The sequence below is a fragment of the Fringilla coelebs genome (assembly GCF_963513975.1).
Source record: "Fringilla coelebs genome assembly, chromosome: 3".
NCBI classification, from domain to species: Eukaryota; Metazoa; Chordata; class Aves; order Passeriformes; family Fringillidae; genus Fringilla; species Fringilla coelebs.
Window position 1 is genome coordinate 106,114,907 of NC_140030.1, and position 20,787 is coordinate 106,135,693.

The window sequence follows — 20,787 nt, forward strand, 5'->3', positions numbered from 1 at the left end:
TATAAATTTAAGTCGGAAATTGCTGTTCCTTGCTTTAAAAATTTTGCTTTCTCTTTGGTTTCCAGAAAGAAAAACAATGCTTGAATCTCAGCTAGACAGGAATGATTAATTCATCATTTATTAAGTCACATATCCCTTAATTCTGTAAGAAGTAATGGCAAAACTAGCTAAAACTGCTCATTAGGCAAGTTCTGAAGTGCACTTTCTGTAAAATTACATACAGCCAAAGACTGTCAGGTTCCTTGTTAACCATTAGGTGCACCAGGGCCAACTAATTCCACTTAAACAGGCAAGCAACAATGAGATTAACTGTAGGTTAAGTGACTCAAAATAGCAGCTTTGATCCTCCAAGGGACCAGCAATTTAAATGGTGAGGAGACCAGACAGAAGAGCATGGAGGTGAGGGAAACAAAGAAGAAGATAGGAGTGACTTCTGAGAGCTTCAGGGATGGTGTGTGTGTGTTGTACTTTTGAATATTCCTAAATAATTGTTTGTTCTAGGATAGTATTCTCTGACTTTCTTTTAAAATTGTGAATTCAGCCACAGCTTTCACTCAGAAGCTGCAGTTCTCCATTTGATTCTCTCTTTAATACAACACATGTAATTGAGGCACCTCAGTCACATCCTTAAACTCTAATAAAAAAATCAGCAGTGCTGTGGCGTGTGCAGTTTCCTGCCATATGTTCTCTCATTGTAATTTCTTGATATGAATTCTGTTGTTGCATTCAGTGATAGGACTAAAAATAAAAAAGCTGGAATCCCTTTCCATAGTGGTCTCTATGCAGGCTTGTGGTTCACCTGGGTGCTTCAGCAAACTTGACTCTTGCCTGAGCACCAGCTTCTGCTGTCTGCACAAGGTGCTGCTTTTCAACATTTTCAAGGCTCAAAACTTCTCTCTCTGACAAACTCCTCCTTTCTGCAGTTAATGGTTTTTGTATGAACATCAAATGTAAAAAAGCACAAGAGAAAAAAAAAATAGCTGTTATTAAATAGTCAACAGGCAGGCTAGGAATTTGAAGCACATCTTTACATCCTGCTGTTCACTGTTTTCTGTCCTTTCCATTCTGCATCCTTTCTTGTTTATACTCTACAGCAAAGAAGGGTCAAGGAGCTGGTCTTTGTGAGGAGAAGAAATTCCCAGAGTGTGTAACATCTTGCTTGGCATCCCATGGTCAGATGAAGGATCAGAGCCTCAGTCCCTTACAGAATTCTCACTCAAATTCTCAGTCTGAAAAACAGACAGGGTGAAAGAACCTCTGACAAAAGAACCTCTGGCAAACTGAAAATCCAAACCCTCATTATATAGGCCAGAAATCTGTTATTTTGAATGTAATTTTAGTGTCAAAAAGGAAAACACCCTTTCCTGTCCCAAACCAGAAAAATAAAAGAAAAAAACTCTTTTAAGAAGTATTGGGCACAGGAATCTTCTGGAGAGTCTCCTAATTCACCTTGCGGTCCCCCTGGCCATGGTCAGAAACAAACCTCTACAATTTCACATGGAATTAGCTTAACACAAACAAAAAGCTATTGCCAAATAATAGTGTCCAATGTATCTTCCTTTAGCAGTCAGGGTAGGCTTTCTGACAGAAGTGACTCTCTGCCCTGCCCCTCTGGACTGAGGTTTTGGGAAGGTTGGTTGTGTTTGGATGTGCCCAGCGTGGCCACTGTGGTGTGGTGCTTTGGGGCTGCCTTCCCCAAATGTTTACTTTTCACTCTTTAAAAAAGTATTTTGGAGTCCTGAGTGATTCAGCAAATTAAAAAAAATCACGTCATGACAGAGGTGAGAGGATTTTTTATGTTTCTTCATTTCTGCTTTCCCTGTGGATTCAGAGCCATTTATGTCCCTCTTCAGCTCCTTCCACTGCTGGGTTCTTCCACCCTGTGGGCTGTCCTCCCTCTGGAGGACTTGGTTGAGGATTTCATGAGAGGGTCACGATGTCATTTCTCACCTGGCAGTGGAATAATAGCACACAGGAAATGGTGCAGTCCTGTTGCTTGTTTCTTGTCAGCATACAGCCCTTGCCTGTGTACACTCCTGTGAGGGACTCACTCTTTCTTGCTACCTCCAGCAAGCCTTGGATTTAGCCTGTACCAACATTGGTCAGGTTGGTGGTTGACATGGAATGAATAAAAACATGAAATAATTTAAATTTCCAGTGAAATACAAATGTTCTTCCTTCCATTAAACATATATAGGTGCTTTTACTCTCCTTTTCTCTGTCCCTAAAAAGTCACTTTGCATTTCTTATGTTCAGTAACAGTATCTTCTGCTGTATTTAACAGCTTGTGAATAGAATTCCTTCAGCACAGGTTTGTTTTTTGGTTTGGTTTGTTGTTTTTTTCTTTTTTTTTGGATAACCAAGAGGTCATAAATATGCTGGCGTATTTGTAATACAGTAAAGAACAAGTTCAAGCTGAGGGGAAGCCAAAGAGATTATCCTAAATTTAGTTTTATTATTTCAGGAGTAGTAGGTTCTTTGCTCCTCACTGTTCTACTTTTTACTTACCTACTAGGAAGGAATCTTCTTTGCTATTAGCATTTAACCTCTGTACTGTTAATTTAGGGCACAGTACAGTAGAAAGCAGATTTGGAAAAGCTATACTTCTTTCTGTTCGTTTTGTTCTTTTCCCCCACCTCCCCTTTTTTTTTTTTCTTGGAGAGGGGTAGATATTCTGACAACACTGACTTCCATTAAAAAAGAAGAGGAATCCCAAGTATCTGTATAACTGCTGAATAAACCTTTATTGGGCAAAGGTTCCATGCAGCACATTAAAATGGCTGTGCAGTAGTATTGTTTTCAGAAACATTCTTCTGCTGGGCAGTCTTTCAAAAAATATATGAAATCTAAAGCCCTACTAGCTCGGGAGAAGAGCAGTAAAATGTGTAAAACATAGAGGATATAGCAGTGCTTCCTGACATATTGCAAGAGCTATGGCGAGTATTTGATGTAGATATTTGTTCACTTGGAGTGGCATTGGTTTTCTTCTCCTTGTAAACTGTTTTTTTTTAGTCTCCAGGGTTTACTTGCAGCTTTGCATCTTATCTTTGTTCTGTTTCCCACATAACTCAGGAACAACAAACAATTCATTTAAATTTTTGTAATGTGCTCCCTATTCCTGAATATTTTATGCGTCCTTAAAATATGTTCTGCTTTTTTCTGTGTTTCTCCCCCTCCCTTTAATACATTTTTAATAGTTTTTTATTGCTGATCAAATAAATGTATGGGAAAGAGATAAGATCAACCTCATATTAAGACTGTATATCCTTCTTTTGGAAAAACTAAAAGCATTAAGTGATCTCAAAACTCATTTCTGCACAGACCTCCTTTTCCCTCACCTCCCGTAATTCTCAGTGCATTTTTATCTGTATATTTATTCCTGGAAGACGATAGAAAAAGGCTAAGGAAGAGTTGCTGTGGGGTGGAGTATGGACCCAGCAGGTTAGTTTGTTTCTTGATCAGTCCCAGAAGTTTTCTAGTGGTTTGCAATTAATAGCTTGCTTAAGCTCAGGGCACTTATAAATATCCCTGATAATTAAAATACATGTAGGTGTGCCTTATACATACAAAGGCATATATAAGAATATATATTAAAAGATTTTTAGATTGTCCAAACAGCTTCTGAGTGAACACTCTTCTGTGAATTGCTTTCTTTGTATCAGCAGTGGATTTAAAAAAAATTGAATATGTAAAATATTTTTTGACTGTTATCAGTACAAGTCCTCAGTTTATGTTTGGTTTACTCTCAGAATTTTTCAATGCCCGGAGCTGTTTCAGGGACTGTGTGTGGTTGTACTGAAAAGCAAAGAGCAGAGACTGCATATCTAAAATGAGAATCAAAAGGAAAGAAAACATTTATCTGCCTAGAACTATGTGTTAAGGTTTTTTAGCATAGGTAGTAATTTACAGTGCAACAGCTGGGCATATTCTGGATTCCTTGTTAGCCTCTTCTTGCAGGATTTCTTTGACAGATGGCACTCACAGATGGGCATAACATTCTTAAGGAGCTTACTCTTTCTACTCCCTTACCCACCAGTAACTCATGATACTATTAGAAATCTAAAAGCTTTGACATGAATTAGCCTTACTTAGCAGACTTTAATTTTTTAATCTTTAGAATATGCTGCAGGGTAGTAGTGCTTGTGGAGTTCTTAATCTGTTTACTTAAGTTCTTAGAAGCCAAAATGGAATTCCAATAAAGTTGACACAGCAAAACATGGCAAATATACTATCATTTTCTTGCTTTTTAAATTGTCATGATAATATTTTTTATTCTTATCTTGTGGAGGAAAAATACGGAATGATACAATAGAGTACAGTTTGACAACCCAGAAACAGCTCTGTCAACTGAAGTTTGCAGAGTTCAAGCAATTTGCTTGGTATTCCATTGTAACTACATTGAAATATGAAGTAAATAAACATAATATTTAAAGTTGGCTGCTCAATGGACTTTGTTTCTACCACCATCAGCTTAAACTAGTTTGGTTTTTATATTGCAAAGCATCATCTAATAGGGTGACTCAAAAAAAAAACCCAAAACTGTGCTCAAGATATTTCAATGCACTTCTGTGATAGTTAATTGTTTGTCATGTACTTGGTGTTGGTTCTCAATATTCATGCAACTTTGGGCTTGAAAGGCATTATTCTTTCCAATGTTGACTCAAATGGCAGTTTTCCCTGATGAATGTTGTTGGTGTGGAGTTTCTGTTGAAGAATGTGAAACTATAAGCAGAGTGATCAGGTCCAAAAAAAGCATTGTGACAGCTGGGCAGGTTAGAGAGGCAAAAATAGTGAGTGCCCTCAGCCAGGTCCTCTGCTGTGTGTACTTGTAGCTTATTAGAAAAGTAGAAGAACACCAGATGGAGATAGAAACATGAACTCTGCTTTTTTGTTTTGTTTCTAAGTGCTGTGTAAATTCAAGGTACCCAACTCTTCCTTCAGGAATCGTGCGGAGCCTACTGTGGCACAGCTTTAGGTTCATGGCCTATTTTTAATTGTGTTCTTTTACTTTAGGGCCCCTTGCTAGGTGAGCAATACACTCCCTGCCTTCTCATTTTTCCCAGGAGGTCCTTCATTTCAGGTTGCTTCAGTATTTTCAGTGTAGACACAGTTAGTTAGTCACACAAGGATATAATTTAAACACCTCTTTTGAATCTTTCTGCCTGCAAGTGGTTGGGTTCTGAAGAACCCTCTGTAAGCAAACAGCCCTAACATAAATAGTTTGCTTCTGCATGTAGTGAAGTGCTCTGTTCTAGGGAATGTGTATTCCTGAGAATAGTCTTTCATAATAATAAAAAAGCATGCATATAGTTACTGCAAATTTATAAAACAATTTAGCTCTTGAAAGCGTGGTGAGAAAAGTAATCCTTGCCCTGGGATAAGTAGTCCAGGCAGTATAGTGCCTAGTTTGTATCTTCAACAAATTTCTTATATATTCTGCCACCTAAAAGTCTTCCTATAAACCTTGTTTTGCTCCTGGCTGTCTTAAATATCTATCTGCACACATATGTGTGTGCTGTAGGCATTCTTATGAGGAGATGAGCCTTCTCTGATAGCCAAGACTTTTTACACAGAGAAAATTGTGTGACAGAGCAGTGGTGTGGAGGGCTGCTCATGGAGTGGTGTCTGATGGCTTAAGGCCAGTCTTGCCAGCCCTGATTATTTTAACATGGTAAGCAATGTCAGAGACTAAGCTTGATTGCTGAGCCTTTTGGGATAAATAGGGACTTTCTGTTAGTCAGACTCTAGATCAGGGAAAGGAAGCTTTTAATTTGAACATATTTTGTAGGCCTGTTATTAAATGTCAAGATACAATCAAGACAATTTCGTGGTTTTACCTGTCATATCCCTGCAGAGAAAGTGAAGGACTTTGCCAGTCTTTGTTTTATGAACTGCAATTTCCAGTGCAAAAATAGACATATTCTTAATGCTAAAAGGCTAAAGATAGTTTCTGTCTTGAGCCACAAGAAGTCAGAAGTTTGTAGGCTGCTACAACTGAACCTGTAGTACTTTGGTGTTACTGCATTTCAGAATTAGGTTGGAGGAACTTTGGCACAACATAATCAGAAGGCTATTAGTGAAGTAAAATCAAAATTAATGAAAAGGCAGCTTTAGTCATAATTTCAGAATCACAGGATGGATGAGGTTCAAAGAGACCTCTTTAGGTCAGCTGATCTAACCCTCCTGCTCAGAACAAGGTCACTGAGAGAGCAGATTCCCAAGACCCATTTCCCGCTGAATTTTTTGAGTAGTCCTTTCAAATTAACCATAATTCTGGATTGGCTTTGATCACTGAGTGGCACAGCACCTCCAGAGCTTTACAGTATTGTGCTGTGGTTATGTTACAGCTTGTTTCATGTAAGAATATTTAACCTCATTTCCCAAGTGTTATTTCCTTGATTTTTACAAATTGCATTCAGTTAGTAGCAATTTTTACTAATTTCCGGTGTTGATTTTTGTGATTTTCAAACCAAGTATTTGCTTGCCAAATCATTTTTTGTTTCTGAAAAAGAAATAGTTAAAAACATTCCTGTTTTGTTTCTCTGATTTTGTTTGCTCCTCTTTCAAAACTTCTATGCTTGTACCTCAATCTTTTGCAGCAGGAGAGACCGTAATGAATAACTATTAAAAGCTACTAAAATTACCCAAAAAGAAATGAGGTACAAGGCTTTCATATTTTCATGCATTAAATTTTACTTAGTAATACTATTCTGTTCAAGAATAGTGCATTATTAAACATTCAAATGTTCAATACTTTCTGTGCTAAATTTTATATTTGAGTCCTTACAAGTTTTTTTTTTGTCTAATACCAGTAACTCTGCTGCAAGTCAACCCTGAGGAAAGCTATGGATCTGTATTCTTGATCCACTGTGAGAGGCCTGTTAACTTGGGTTTGGGTTTTTCAGTTAGTTTCTAACAGTTCCTATGTAAATTAACTTCTATTTTTTAATTTGAACTTTTTCAAGTTTCAGAATGCATTGGACTTTCTCTTGCATGCTTGATTATTTGACATAAGGAATTGGCTTTCTGATAATGTCTACCACTCTTTTATTCTTATTTCATTGGCATTTAAAATCAATCTGTAAATCGGCCTTGTAAGGTACCAAATTTACAATGGTTATCAAATAGCACAGTGTGTTCCTGGTTTTAGTCTGTAAAGCTGACAAGACAATAGAAATAATCCCTAGGCAATCACAAGTGACTTTACCCTGACATCTCTTTAAAATGATGCATGAGGGACCTAACCTGCATGTGAGGGTTTTTTCCATAGATATCTGGTTCTGTCAGCTGATTAGCATTTTAGATGAAGACAGTAGCTATGGGGAGTATGTAGCTGCCAAGCATTTATCCAAAAGAATTTTTCAAATCACCCCTTTTATTTATTTTTTTAAAAGAAGGAAGAAAATGGACATAAGCAGCTTTTAAAAAATAATTATTCTTGGTTTGCAACTGTTATGGTGTTTGAGATATCCATTACTTGGAAACAAATACATATGCACAAAGCCCACGGGGAGACATTTTTCTAAGGTAAATTAATTCTAGGATATTATAATATGATGTGGTGGAGCATATATTTATAAGCCAGTAACTACACTCTGCTCAAGTGTTCAGGAATGAATATGAGTGCCTGAACAAACTCCAGATATATATGTGTTGGCTGATGTACTCATTCCCTGTTGCTTGTTATTATTTCCTTTATTAGCATTTGAAATTCATAAAGAACATTGGATACCGTAAGGTAAACACTGTGTTGTGTCCAGAATACTTGTCTGAGTGGCTGAAATTAAAGACTGTAGAGCAAAGGACTGGGAGAGGACTTGGAGAGGTCAGCTAGTATTTTCCATGGGCTTCAAGGCAGGATCAAACTGTAGCTAAACCAGTCTGACAGACATCTGTCTAACTGGTTTTGAAAGAAAAGTGATGGAGATGGTGGCATTTCCTGAACCAATTTGTTCTAGTGTTCTGTTGTCATTATTATACATTTTCTAATGTCTCATCTGAGTATCTTTCACTGGTACTTAAATTCATTACTTTTTGTGTTACCACACAAAAAACTCAGTGTGGGTGAGTATTCAATTTAATCTGTTTTGCATTATATACTTCAAGTCTGTGGTGCAGATTCTTCATGGTAAAAGAAGAATGTAATGTAATTACCTTATTTTTAGTGAAAACTGAAATTATCTCTTTCAGTCTGGATTAGGGATTAAAAAAAGTACACTTTTGCAGAAAGTGTGGTGTGGAACTAAGTTAGTTTGGAAGTATCTGATTCTGTAAGTGCTGCACTAAATGTACTTGCTGCACACAGTACTTGGAACCTTGAATTTTGTAGTGTTTTTCATTTAGTTTTGTGATATTACTAAGAATAAAATTTGGTTAGGATGTGTGACAATATGAATATAAAATTATCCACACTGATCGATAAATAATGACTATATCACAGATCTAGAGCCTTTATTGTCATGGTTTGGTTGATGTTTCCAACTAATTGATGAGTGTCTGTCCATTGAATGTAATGAGATTTAGAGGAATCTCCTGCTGCTTAGAGTAGAGAGATGCTTTTAGCGTAGCTGAATTACTGGGGTTTCTGGAACAGCACATACATAATAACTTATTGTCAAGAGTAAAAGAGAAAACAAGGGAGTTTTACACTGTTAAGATACTGTCTAAGAAAAAATAATAATAAAATAAGGTTGATTATAGCATTTGTTTTTATTCCCTGTAGTTGCTCTTCTTATTAAGGCTTAAATTCTGAAGTGTTCAAGTCTTTGGCTATTCCTATTGACTTCAGGGCTGTATGCAAGGCTACTGCATCTTATTTACTTGTAAGCTTTAGTTTGTCAGCTTTACATGAAGCAGGTTTTGTTTAGTACACAAACATGCTGCAATGGTTTGGGTGCTATACAAATAATAAGGCTAAGATCAAAGTTATTTAAATTATTTTGGTTTCAATCGAAATACGCACTTTTTGGATTTCACCCAAAAATGAAGGAGTGTCTGTTTAGGAGAAGGCACAGTAGAGTCTTGATAAGAGGCATGGTTAATGAGGTACAACATATTCCAGTTTTCTCATGCTGCTATCTTGTGCAGCCTATCTTGTTGGGATTGCTAAAGAATAACTGCCGACTGTCCAAATCTAATTTGGCTCAGTGCACATTGGTCTTTCTGCCAGATGGAGCCTGTTTCTACTTTTGCTCATCAGAATTCAGATAAACCAGAGTTGGCAGAATATGGCAATGCTGACTTTGATATAACCCAGTCCACTGTAGTGGAAAATAGAAATAACCTGCTGGACATCAATGTCCATACATTTGACTGTGAAAAAAGGCATTATTTGACCAGCATTCTCGATGGAAATTCACCATTTGTTTCGCTCTGTGTATCTAAAGCAAGCTGTCAGTAGAGCATCACTGAATGTCTTAATAAAATCTTCACAGGCACCAAATTTTCTCATTTCATTGGAGTGCTGCCAAAACCAAATGTCTTAGTTTTTAATTGTGGATGTAGCATTTCTTTGTGAGAGAGGTGTACTGAGGGAAAGTCTGCCTGAAACAACAGAAAGGAGTGAAATAAGCAGTTTGCCAAACTTCTGTCCTGACTAAGGATAATCTTGTGTTCTGGATGAATTTTGGATAAAAAGTCCAGGCATTCTGGCAGTGAAGTCTTGGTTGTGTTTTTTCTTAAAGTAGGTAACTTGGCAAAGGATGGCATTTCTTGTTGTAAGAGTGAATAATTAGAATCATTGATGTCTTTTTAATCTTTTGATTTATACTTTTGGGGAATGCTCTTGCATGTACAATGAGCAAATAATGTACTGTGAAATCTTCAATTGGTAATAAGCTTTCTGCATCAGTTTCTCTGTGCCAGCAGTTACACCTGAAACTAATTAGTTTTTCTCAAATGCTGGTGTTTTAATTTGCATTGGTAGCATTAAAAAATACTGTTTGTGTGAATTTTTCACAGAAAAATAATTCACTTGAGCTGCTCACTTTGTTCCTTGCTATTCAAAAGTAGCATGTCTTGAGGCATGTGACCTGTTTAGGAAAATTAATTGATTTCCATACTTTTCTAATGTTAACTTGGAGAACAATTTTTTATTTCTAATGTTATCTCTTTCTTATCTACTGGGCTCAAATAAACTAGTAGCTTATCTATCATATTGTTCCTTTGATTTTAGGCAGGTCCATTCCTTTATTCAGCCTCAGCTCACATTGTGCATTTAGAGCAGTATGAGTCCCTTTTTTCTCATTTCAGTTCTGCTGTTTTTTTAAGAGCTCAGCTCTGTATGCAAGGACAGTCCATCAGCATAAATAAAAGTCCATCAGCATCTGAAATTTATTCCAAGGAGGATATTTTGGACATATTAAGAGGTTCCCACTTGCACCACCTGGCCACTTTTCTTGATCTTGAGGAGAAGGACTCGCTTCTTCCTCCGTTTCTGGCTGGTCATTTACGTTTTGAAAGAAAAAAATTATGATGCAGGTGAATAACTAAACCAAGTAAATTCTGCATCATAACTGTACAGCTGCCAAGAAGAGGGATCCCTACTGGTCACAAAATCTTTAATGCCACTAGGAATTTTATCACATAAGCTTAGAAGATAAAAGCCTGTGGGTTGACCCACTGGCCCAGTCTTTGGTAGTGTTTGACACGACTGCTGCTCAATCATTCTGATACAGTTCTTGAACTAATTGTCCCTCTATTTTTGATGCATCTTCCATTATATTTTTCTGTTCCCCTCCTCCATGAAGCTGCCCTCAAAACAAAATTAAGATTCTTCTAAATCTGCTGTTTCCTGATCTGTAGACCTGAGGAACTTCATGGGGTTTTGAAAATAACAGAATTGCATTGATCCAGTGATTCAAGGAATGACATAACTGGACCTCAGGAACCCATATGCTTTGAAACCATAAGATGATCAGATAATTCAAGTTGTAAGGAACTTAAGGGTATTTTCTAGTGCAAATTTCAATATGCAAGACTTCACGATTCCTTAAGTTTCCTTTAGTATAAGAAATGAATCCAGGGGAAAAAATACGTTCACATGTATTAAAAATTCTTTTTTAGTTTATTTTACAGCTGGAATGTGCTATGGATTTAGCATGTCTCAGAGGGAATACTTTTTCTTGAGTCTTACTGAACAAATGAAATTCTACTCTGGCTCATTAACAGAGAAATCAAAATAAATGGCAATAATCCAGGTATCTGCTGTAGTCCTATTTCAGAATGTTGTTTATATTAACATAGTTAGTATGTAAAATGTTTGGGTTTTAATTACAGCTTAAGAAAGTAAGCGGTTTTAAAGAGAGGTGAGTGAAATCATCTGGGTAAACATGCCAATCTGAAGAACAGCTCCCCAAATTAAACTAAGAAGCATTATAAGGAAGGATTCATTAGAGATTTTTCTTTCTTTTTTTCATTAGCCCTCATTTTCAGTGCAAGTGAACTGTTCAGTATTACACACTGTTTATTCCTATTGCATTCTCCAGAAAACAGCAGCAAAGCTGCTGTGCAGTGCTGATTTTCTCCTACAGTCAAAGCCAACAAAGCTCAGAAAAGTAGAAGTTGCTCCTGGACACTCTGTTGAAGTCAAAGTTTAAATGGACATATGTGTTTCTAGCGAAGTTTTTTTGGTCCAGATTTCTAGTTCCTTTAGTACTGTTAAACCACTCACTTTTAAAAAAAAAAGTTTCTTTGGGTATGTTGGGTTCCTGTGTTCCCTTAATTCAGTGTGGAGCATATTTGAAGAATTTGTAGTAGCTTGGCTCGTGCCAGGTCGGCTCTGGCTACCTGCACCCCTTGCACATTGAGCTTCCTTCCCCAGAAGCTGCTGTCAGAGTGGGGCTGAACTGTCAGGGACTTGGTCAGGCTTGGGGTCTCCAGAGAGCACAGTGGTGTCAGAGCAATTGCCCCCATTCAGTACTTGCTTCCACTAAAAATCTGGCTCATAAAATACCTTTCAAATGCTTATATTTCTTGAAAATGAATTAGTATTTCATATTTCAAGTGGGCTGACCTTTATCTTTTACTGCAGTGAACTAATTACAGAGTTAGAGGGGTATTTGGGCTCCATGGCCTTCTGGCCAGATGATATTAATTGCTTGACTGAGCACCGTGGTTCTTGTTGAGTGATGTTTAAATGGTCTGCCCACAATCACCTGGTAATTCTTATCTGCAGAGATTCAGCCCAGTGCTCTATTCACTGAGCCATATAACTTTTCATTATTTGCTCATTAATTTTGCCAGATTTTAGGTACTTGGTCTGGAATTTTCCTTCCTTAGTGTTTGCCTGAAGCAATAAGTGTTCCTCTTTCCAGAAACAAGATCAAGAATCATGGATTGCTTTTCCTATATAGATTTTCAATTAATAAAATAATTATTACAAAACCAATGAGAAAATCATCTGCTCTGGGATGTGGAGACTTGAAATTCAGGAAAGAATCCTCCATGAGTCATGGATATATTTTCACTCCTCTGCCCCCCACCTAGGTATTTTCAGGTTATAATTTTTCCCTCAATATTCCAGTTGTTATGAGTTCTAAGCAACTGTGTGCAGAGTTTGATCCCTAAATACTTTACAGTTTTCTTCTGCTGTAGCTTTGCACTGCTTCAGAGCTGTGATATTGAAGGAATTTGGGGAGATGCTGATTAATAGACACTTGAGACTGTGTGGAGTGTCTCTGTTACTGATAGTTCTCTTCCTTTTGGTGCCAAAGAAGATTGCCATGCAAATTGGACAGGAACTAGACATGAGGGAAGAGGATAGTTGTCCTGTATCACAGGAATAGGAAGCCAGTGGAACGGGACTGTGAGTAAATAGTGACTGCTGAGAACTGAAACGAGATAAAAAACAAGATTAGTTAAATTTGAACAAGCAGGAAGATGAGGACTTGGGAGTGAAGAAGGTGAGAGACAAAGGAGGAAATAGAAAGGGAGGAAATTTGGGGTTGGTAGGCTGTGAAGGATTGGACATCTCAGTTTCTGAGGTGAGTCTAGGAGAGATAGGAATAAAAATGCAGTTGAGATGGAAGTAGAAGGAACCCGTCCATACAGTGAAGAAACTGGGATAAGCTGGAGAAGGTGGAGTGAATGTGAAGAGCGAATACCATATTCTCTTAAGAACAGGAGATAGATCAGCTCTGCTCACTAAAGAGAGTAAACAAATGTCATTTTAAAGAAAACCTGGAACAAAACTCATCATTCTAATGCAGTCTAACTGCTGCAGGCTCAGTAAAGATGCAGGGTTTACGACATTATTTTTTCCCATAATCACCACCTTCACACTCTTCAGTTACACTGGCAATAATTACTCCTGTTCCTTGTTCCCCTCTGGGGCCCATAATTTTCTTTCCCTGTGCTTATAGCCTACTCTGCTCTGTGGTACCAGCAATTCTTGTCTTTCAAACTGTCTTTTATTAATGTAGCTCAGAATCCAGAACAGTTGTTCATAGTCCATAGCTTCTGTTACAAGAGCTGAAAAGAATTTGTATTTATTAAGTTGGTATTTTCTTTTTTCCTGAACTGTAAAAATTATTCTTATGAAGTTATTACTGAGCATTCCAAATGCCACTCTGCAAGAAATTGTTGTTCCTTCAAGTGCATTCAGTGTTGTTTGCAGGTTTGGTTTTGCACAGTGTTGACAACACAATGAGATTTTTCATGTTTTCTTGCTGTTTTGTGAGATTGAATGGGAGAGGTTGGGATGATGATGATGGTTATTAATGTTATTATTATTTCTCTTGGGAATATATTAAAAGATAGAACACGGATAAATGGAGCCTCAAGGGTGACTCATGTTTTTGTTTAGCTTGAACTAGGTCCAGCTTCTAGGAGGAACTGGATTTTAGGTGCATGTTTTTGCAAAGTGTTTTAAACTGAAGTTATAATTCCAGCAGTCTCAATGGCATGTGTTTGTTTTTATTTAGAAGCGTGTTTAAGGAATGTTTTTGGTGGGTGAGTGCAAAACAAACACAACTATCTCAGCCTGGAGACTGCAACTCTTTGGCATATTCAGTGTCAGCAAAAATCAAGTGGAAGAATGGTCTTGTGAGAATGGACTGGGTTATTTTTCTGATTTACTTTGTAAAGAATTGTCTTTATACTCAGTTACAAGTTGTGAAAGTGTGATTTCTTGCAGTGTTTGCTTTCTGCTTTGTAAATATTTCTGAGCATTTGAAAGGTGCCTAAAGTTTGTTTTCAGCATGCGCCGCTGCCTGCTTGTCTTTGAGTAACACAAATTCAGGAATTCTTTTCTTCCAAACAACAAACTATTATCATATTAATTGTCACCAAGTGTGTGACACTGTGATACCTTTATGCCATAGCTTCTATAATGTTGTTCAAGGTGTGTTCTAATTTTTTTCTGTTGTAAATTTTCCGTAAGTCTTGTCTATAACTCGACTTTTAGTTGGGGGGGGGGGGGAAGAAAGCCCAGGGGGAGGGGGAAAAAGCCCACCACCACCAAAAACAAAACATCAAAGTCCAAACAACAAAATTTGCTCTCAGCTACCATGTGAACATTTTAGCTTGTGAGTATTTTGACTTTTGTCTGTAAAGCAATCAGTGGCATTCATTTTATAAGTTGTTTGGGGAGTGAGGCATAGTGAGGACTTAATTTTTTTTTGGTTTTTTTTAGGTGGCTTGTTCTTATATCTTAAAAACATTCCCTGAGAAAATATTTGTGGACCTGTATTTATACAGTTATAACTTATGTTTTGAATATAGTAGATAAGGATAGTGTAAGAATCTAATAATGTCAGATATTTTTAAAATGTAACTTGATGTGTCTTTCTAATATCTATATTTAATTGAAAAGAAATTTCAACATTTGAACATAGTTTACAAGTTGAACAACAAATGTCCCTCTGTTAACTGAGGGCTTTTGTCCTACTCAGCTGTACACTGGGAACATACACTCTACCTGTATTTCAGTACACTTAGGAGAGGCTTGAGACAAAAAAAGGCCAAGTTGACAATATGAGGAGTGGTTTTTGTGCTGCCTGCTTAGAAGGGTAGCTCCATCTGCATCATAAGCTCAATGAGGCAGCCAGAGAGAGACCAGGCAGAGCTGCAGTGGTGTGTACAATGGTCCTGTCAGCAGAAGCATGACAGATGCGCACAGTGAACTGAGATGCATGTGAGAGAAGAATGTCAATGAAAGACAGCAAATCTAAAAATGTGTAAACTATTTCAGGATTTCATTGTCCTTTGTTCTGTTGTAAAATCTAGGGGTTGTTTTGCAGCTCCAGTATAAGCATGCATCTTCCACTTGAGAGCATTTCACTAAAATTCTTCAGATGATTTTAAAATTTTATATACGAAAGCTCAGAGCAAGTAAGATTCTCCTGTCTACCCTTGAGACATGAGAGGAATTCTTACTCTTAGACACAATTCTTACTAAAATTAAGAAGCATTGTAGGATTTGACGGATCTACAGCCTCATGGAATGTCTCTAGTGCAAATTTCACCATATCATGAGAGGCTATCTTCTGTATACTGATGGGTTGCTGATTTTGAATGAAAAGACTTGCAGAGTTAGTGCTTGGAATGCATCTCATGCAATACATTTTGTACTAATCCTGGAATTTGTTTTATTGCAGGGATATAAAACCAGACAACATATTGATGGATATGAATGGACATATTCGATTAGCAGATTTTGGTTCTTGTCTGAAACTGATGGAAGATGGAACGGTAAATTAGAAAGAACGATATATTGCTAAATATTTTTTCTTCAGTCCATTGATAGCCACAAAATGTGTGCTAATAAAGGAAATAGGTGCCTTATGGCAAATGAAATGGAGCTCTAAGTGGTATTGGTATATAACTGACTAATTCTTGAAAATTCAATTGCAGACTGCTTGGATTTGCAGTATATTAAGAAGTTTTTAGCATACAGTCAACTCATGAATAAATGAAGGGAAGCTGTGCTGTCAGTGCCATGTAGGTGTTTATGAACTATGAATCTCTCAATTTTAAGCTCTGAGCTCTAATCTTTATTGAAAATGTAAGCTGTAGTATGAGCAGGATGAGATACTGAAATGGGATGATGTTCTTCTAGTACATTTAAATTTGCATAGTATATGGTAAGTGTGACTAGAATGTAATTCCAGTATGTTTAATCATGTCCCAGGGGATTACAAAGTATTTGACCTAATATATGTGATTACCAAATCTATAATTGCTTGCTGGCTCTAGTCCTGACAATTGACAGTTTTGTCCTTTATCTATTTTTAAATATTGATAATAGTTTAGCAAAAGTATATTATTGGGCTGCCTATTAATGCAGTGCCTTGGATGCTTAAGTATTTATTTATGAATTTAGAAGCTTTTATTTGCGTTTAGTTGTTCTTGTCATGACAAGAATGCTGGACTAGATTTATATATATACATGGGTATAGTACCACAGTGTCTGTAATGATGAAAGTTGATTTTAATCCTGGAAATGTAATTTCTCTAGGTCCAATCTTCAGTGGCAGTTGGAACACCAGACTACATCTCTCCAGAAATCTTGCAGGCCATGGAAGATGGAAAAGGGAAGTATGGGCCCGAGTGTGACTGGTGGTCCCTGGGCGTTTGCATGTATGAAATGCTTTATGGAGAAACGCCCTTTTATGCTGAGTCCTTGGTGGAGACCTATGGGAAAATAATGAACCACAAAGTTAGTGCACTTTCTGTCTGTCTCTAAGCTAATTTTTAATAATGGGGTAACTTGAATGCATATTTAAAAATAAGTTTTTATGTACTAATTACGTTAAGTGTTCATAAATGTAGAGCAAAAAATATGTTTCCATGTAGCAAGTTAATGGTTATGGATTGCAGATGACTTTGCTTTAGCATAAGGCTAAAACTTCTGGGTTTGGAAACATAGATGTTAATTCACTCTGTGGAGTCTGTCTTGGCTACAATGCATCAATCTTGTGTTTCTTTTTTCTGGTGAGCCCATTCCTTGGCTTATGCTGAAGATTCTAAAATGATGTTCCACATGGAGCTTGCTGTAGAATTCAACAGCTGTAGTGTAAGAGAAGTTTAAATAAAGGAGAAAAACTTGAAGACAAAATATCTTAATAGTTTCTATCCTTAGCAGAAGTCTTTTCCTTGAAATCTTACTGCATGTATTTCAGAGCTGGAGTATTTGCACCTTTGTTTTTCTAGATAATGATTTTCAATAAGAAAGTAATTTTTTCCAACTTTTTCTTGGTAATAAACTGTTTCCTCTTATTTTAATTTTTAAGGAGAGGTTTCAGTTTCCTGCTCAAGTGACAGATGTCTCTGAAAGTGCAAAGGACCTCATCCGAAGGCTCATTTGTAGCAGAGAGCATCGACTTGGACAAAATGGAATAGAAGACTTTAAGAACCATCCATTTTTTGCTGGGATTGATTGGGACAACATTAGGAACTGTGAGGCACCTTACATCCCAGAAGTCAGCAGCCCTACTGATACATCAAACTTTGATGTGGATGATGATTGCTTAAAAAACTCTGTGAGTATACAATTAACATTTTGATGAATCAGCCTTTGTGGTTTACTTTGTAACAAAATGTATGGAAAAGGCAGTTTATTTCACTGTGTTCTGCATAAATAACAGTTAGCTGCTGCTTTGAAGAACTGAGAGGAGAATACTTTCATAGTTTGTAGGCTGCTCCTAAAATCATACTTGTGTAAGGATAACTTTTGTAAATCCATAGTAGCTTTATGTGTCTTTAGCTAACATACATCCATTGCAGTAACAAGTTTAGTGTCCATGTCTTATAAAGAATAATACATTTGCATACAGATAGTCTGCAAGACTATTTCTAGCAGAGCATTGCTAAGACTTAATATAAGTTTGCATATTGCATTTTACTGTATTTTATTGCTCTACTCTAATTGCTTATGTCGGTGTTTGATTCCCTTCAGTTCATTTCCACTAAACTTCTTCCAGCCTTTTCTCCAACTTCAGTTTTGAGAAATGGAGGAGAAATATTACAGCCATTTCTTAAGGAGCAAGAAGATATTTTTACCTTTCCTTAAAATGCTGTGCAACTATTGATTTTACCAGACTTTCTGTTTCTATGCTTCTGAAAAGGAGCTTTGACAGATGATAGGTGCCTTAGCATTGGAGGAATGCCTTGTGTTCTCTCCTTGGAAATATCTTTGGGTGGGCTTGTGTGTGTGTCTGTTGAAAGATGCAGAAACCTGCTGTTTATATGTGAGGTAAAGCGTTTTCACCACTTTTGCTTTTGTTTTCTGAACTGCATGTGCATCTCAGTTTCACTCAGTTTTCTGGGCATGCAGATAAGTGGCAACATGAATTGATATCGAGGACATGATCATTATTTTCATTCCCTTTTCTCCAGCTGCACATTCAAACGTGGAAACCATTTTGACTAAAACACTTTGTGGGTGTCAGTCTCTTCTCCCAAGTAATAACTCACAGGACAAGAGGAAATGGCCTCAAGTTGAGCCAGGGGAGGTTTAGTTTGGATATTGGAAAAAACTTCATGACCAAAAGGGCTGCCCAGGAAAGTGGTGGGGTCAGCTGTCACTGGAGGTTTTTAGAACACGTGTAGATGTGGTCCTTAGGAAAGTCATTCAGTGATGGACCTGACAGTTAATGGCTGGACTCGGTGATCTTGGAGGTCTTTTCCAATTCAAGTGATTCTGTGATCTCTGGTTAAATCTCCCATCCCTTTTCCTTATTAGCAAATTAAGCAAATCAGTGTAGCTGCATAGGATGACTTCCACTTTTCTCATTTTGTTTCTTCACTTATATCTGATATTTCCACCTCCCTTCACAACAGAAGTATTTTTATCTTAAAACTTGTTTATACAGTCTTCAGATACCTGTTTGCACCTTATTTTGTCCAGCAACAGCTATGAAGATAGAGTAGTTGGGGTGGATGCTGTATATAGCAGGTCTTTGTTTGTGAAGCTGAAATACCTTTTAGAGGTTGTTCACACAGTTTAGTGTTATCATTCCACCACTCCTCCTTTTTCGAGCCCAGTCTCCCACTTGAGGTTTTCAAGCTATGCCTGTTTAGTGTGAATGCTTTACCATTGTGAAGCAACAGGGACCTGCAGGTGAAGAAAGAATGCTCCTCTGCTGAGTTACTGGACTCTCAGCTGAGAAAACTGAGTCCAGTTCTTAATTTGCTTTGGATTTGGGGTGAAAAGCAATGCCCCTGAACTGTTAGAGGTGAATGCCAGTTTCTAGAGCTTCTTTTTCAGTTTCCTAATTTGAAACATGTGAAAGTTTTGTTCTGTTTTAATATAAGGATGCTATTTTCTTGCCATTTCTTTTCACACCTAGTATCTCAGAACTGCTGAAAAAACCTAGCCTAAAGGCATTGCACAACTGAGAATATTTTACATTTTTGCTTTGACCAGTGAACATTGTATTTCATATTGCTTTGCCTCAAATTCCTTATATATAACTTGGAGGTATTTTCTCCTCCATATTTCATACATATCTTTTGAGGAAGTTCCACATACTCACACTGCTATTATAGAAGTCAGCACCACAGATAAGCCCATGAGACCTTTTTTTTTTTTCTTTAAAAATTCTTGGCAAGATTTGAATTGCATAGAGCAAATGAGGAAAACCCAATGCTGAAGATAAAAGACAGTGTTGAAAAGCCATTATTGTTATTCTTCCTGAACTTTGAATGAGACCATAGTCCCATGGAAAAATTATATACATAATGACATTTAAAAAGTATGTTGAATGTACACACAAGCATAAAGGGCAAAACTGTGCTATTCAGGCAGCCTAAGCTGTGCTGGGTTTTAGTTTTTGACTGCTTGGTTTAGTAGCCTTATTGAGAGATTCAGTCATCATTTTCTCAGCATGGTTGTACAGCTAAATTCACACAAGCAGCCGGAGATATGTATTTTGATCTCTGCAAAACAAATTCTTTCACAGAATCTTACCTTATGATCAATAGGTTAGATATTTTAGTAACCTCTCAGTGTAGTACCTGAGAATTGTCATGTGGGCTGTTAAAATCATGCAATTAGGCATTTGATATTTTTAAAGATATCTGTGAAGGCAGTTTTGACATTTGAATCTATGAAAGGTGAAAACAAAATGTAAAGGAGAAGTAGAATTTTACTTTTTCTAACCATAGTAATCTGTAGTAATTGAGATTTTTATTATGATTTAGTGGAAAGTTAAGGCTTTGTAATTTGATCTTGTCCTTAGTTTCCAAAATGCTCGACTTCATGAATTTACACAATCTAGCAATGTCATTAGTGTTGTTTGGGAGCTCTTTTATAACATGAAAGTTTTTGTCAGCTAAGAGGACAAGGTTGTGATGTAATATAGCTGACATCACCGCTGGAAAGGTAATTTCAGATTTCTTTTGAATGCTGTCTTACTCCTTGTCCTTTCCTGCTGAGTTTTATGTGTACAACTGCTACAACAAGTACAAATGTACAACTGGTTCCTTTCATTCATTTTTGTTTGGTTTAGAAAGAAATTGTTAAGAAAGGTGTATATATAATATACTTTTCTGACAGTTTGGAATCTTTTATCTCTTCCAGTGCAATAATCATCTTCTTGGGGGTTTTCCTTTGGTGACTGTTATGGCCCTCTCTAGTAGAGCAACATTAACCTTGCATTTTGGGGTTAAATAGGAAGCTTTTAACAGAGAATTTAAGAATATTAGAACTTCAAATAGTCCAAATAAAATAACAATAGGGTTATTTTAGCCTGAATAGAAACTCAAAGATTTGTCTTCATTTATAGTTCTTTGTCTGGCAAGAAAAAGGAGCAAATAATGAAGAAATGGTCAAAGCACTAATGGGAT

The 20,787-nt window shown here is 37.0% G+C and overlaps 1 protein-coding gene across 7 annotated transcripts in view; it reads left to right on the forward strand.

Annotated features, from left to right (window-relative positions):
* Nucleotides 1–20,787, forward strand: part of CDC42BPA (CDC42 binding protein kinase alpha) — a 184,673-nt gene that overhangs the window by 87,291 nt on the left and 76,595 nt on the right. For all 7 annotated transcript variants that reach the window (XM_084203496.1, XM_084203492.1, XM_084203490.1 and 4 more), the window contains 3 exons: nucleotides 15,597–15,690; nucleotides 16,457–16,657; nucleotides 17,232–17,480. In XM_084203496.1, the coding sequence (XP_084059622.1) occupies nucleotides 15,597–15,690; nucleotides 16,457–16,657; nucleotides 17,232–17,480 (544 nt within the window). The remainder of the gene's footprint in view (nucleotides 1–15,596; nucleotides 15,691–16,456; nucleotides 16,658–17,231; nucleotides 17,481–20,787) is intronic.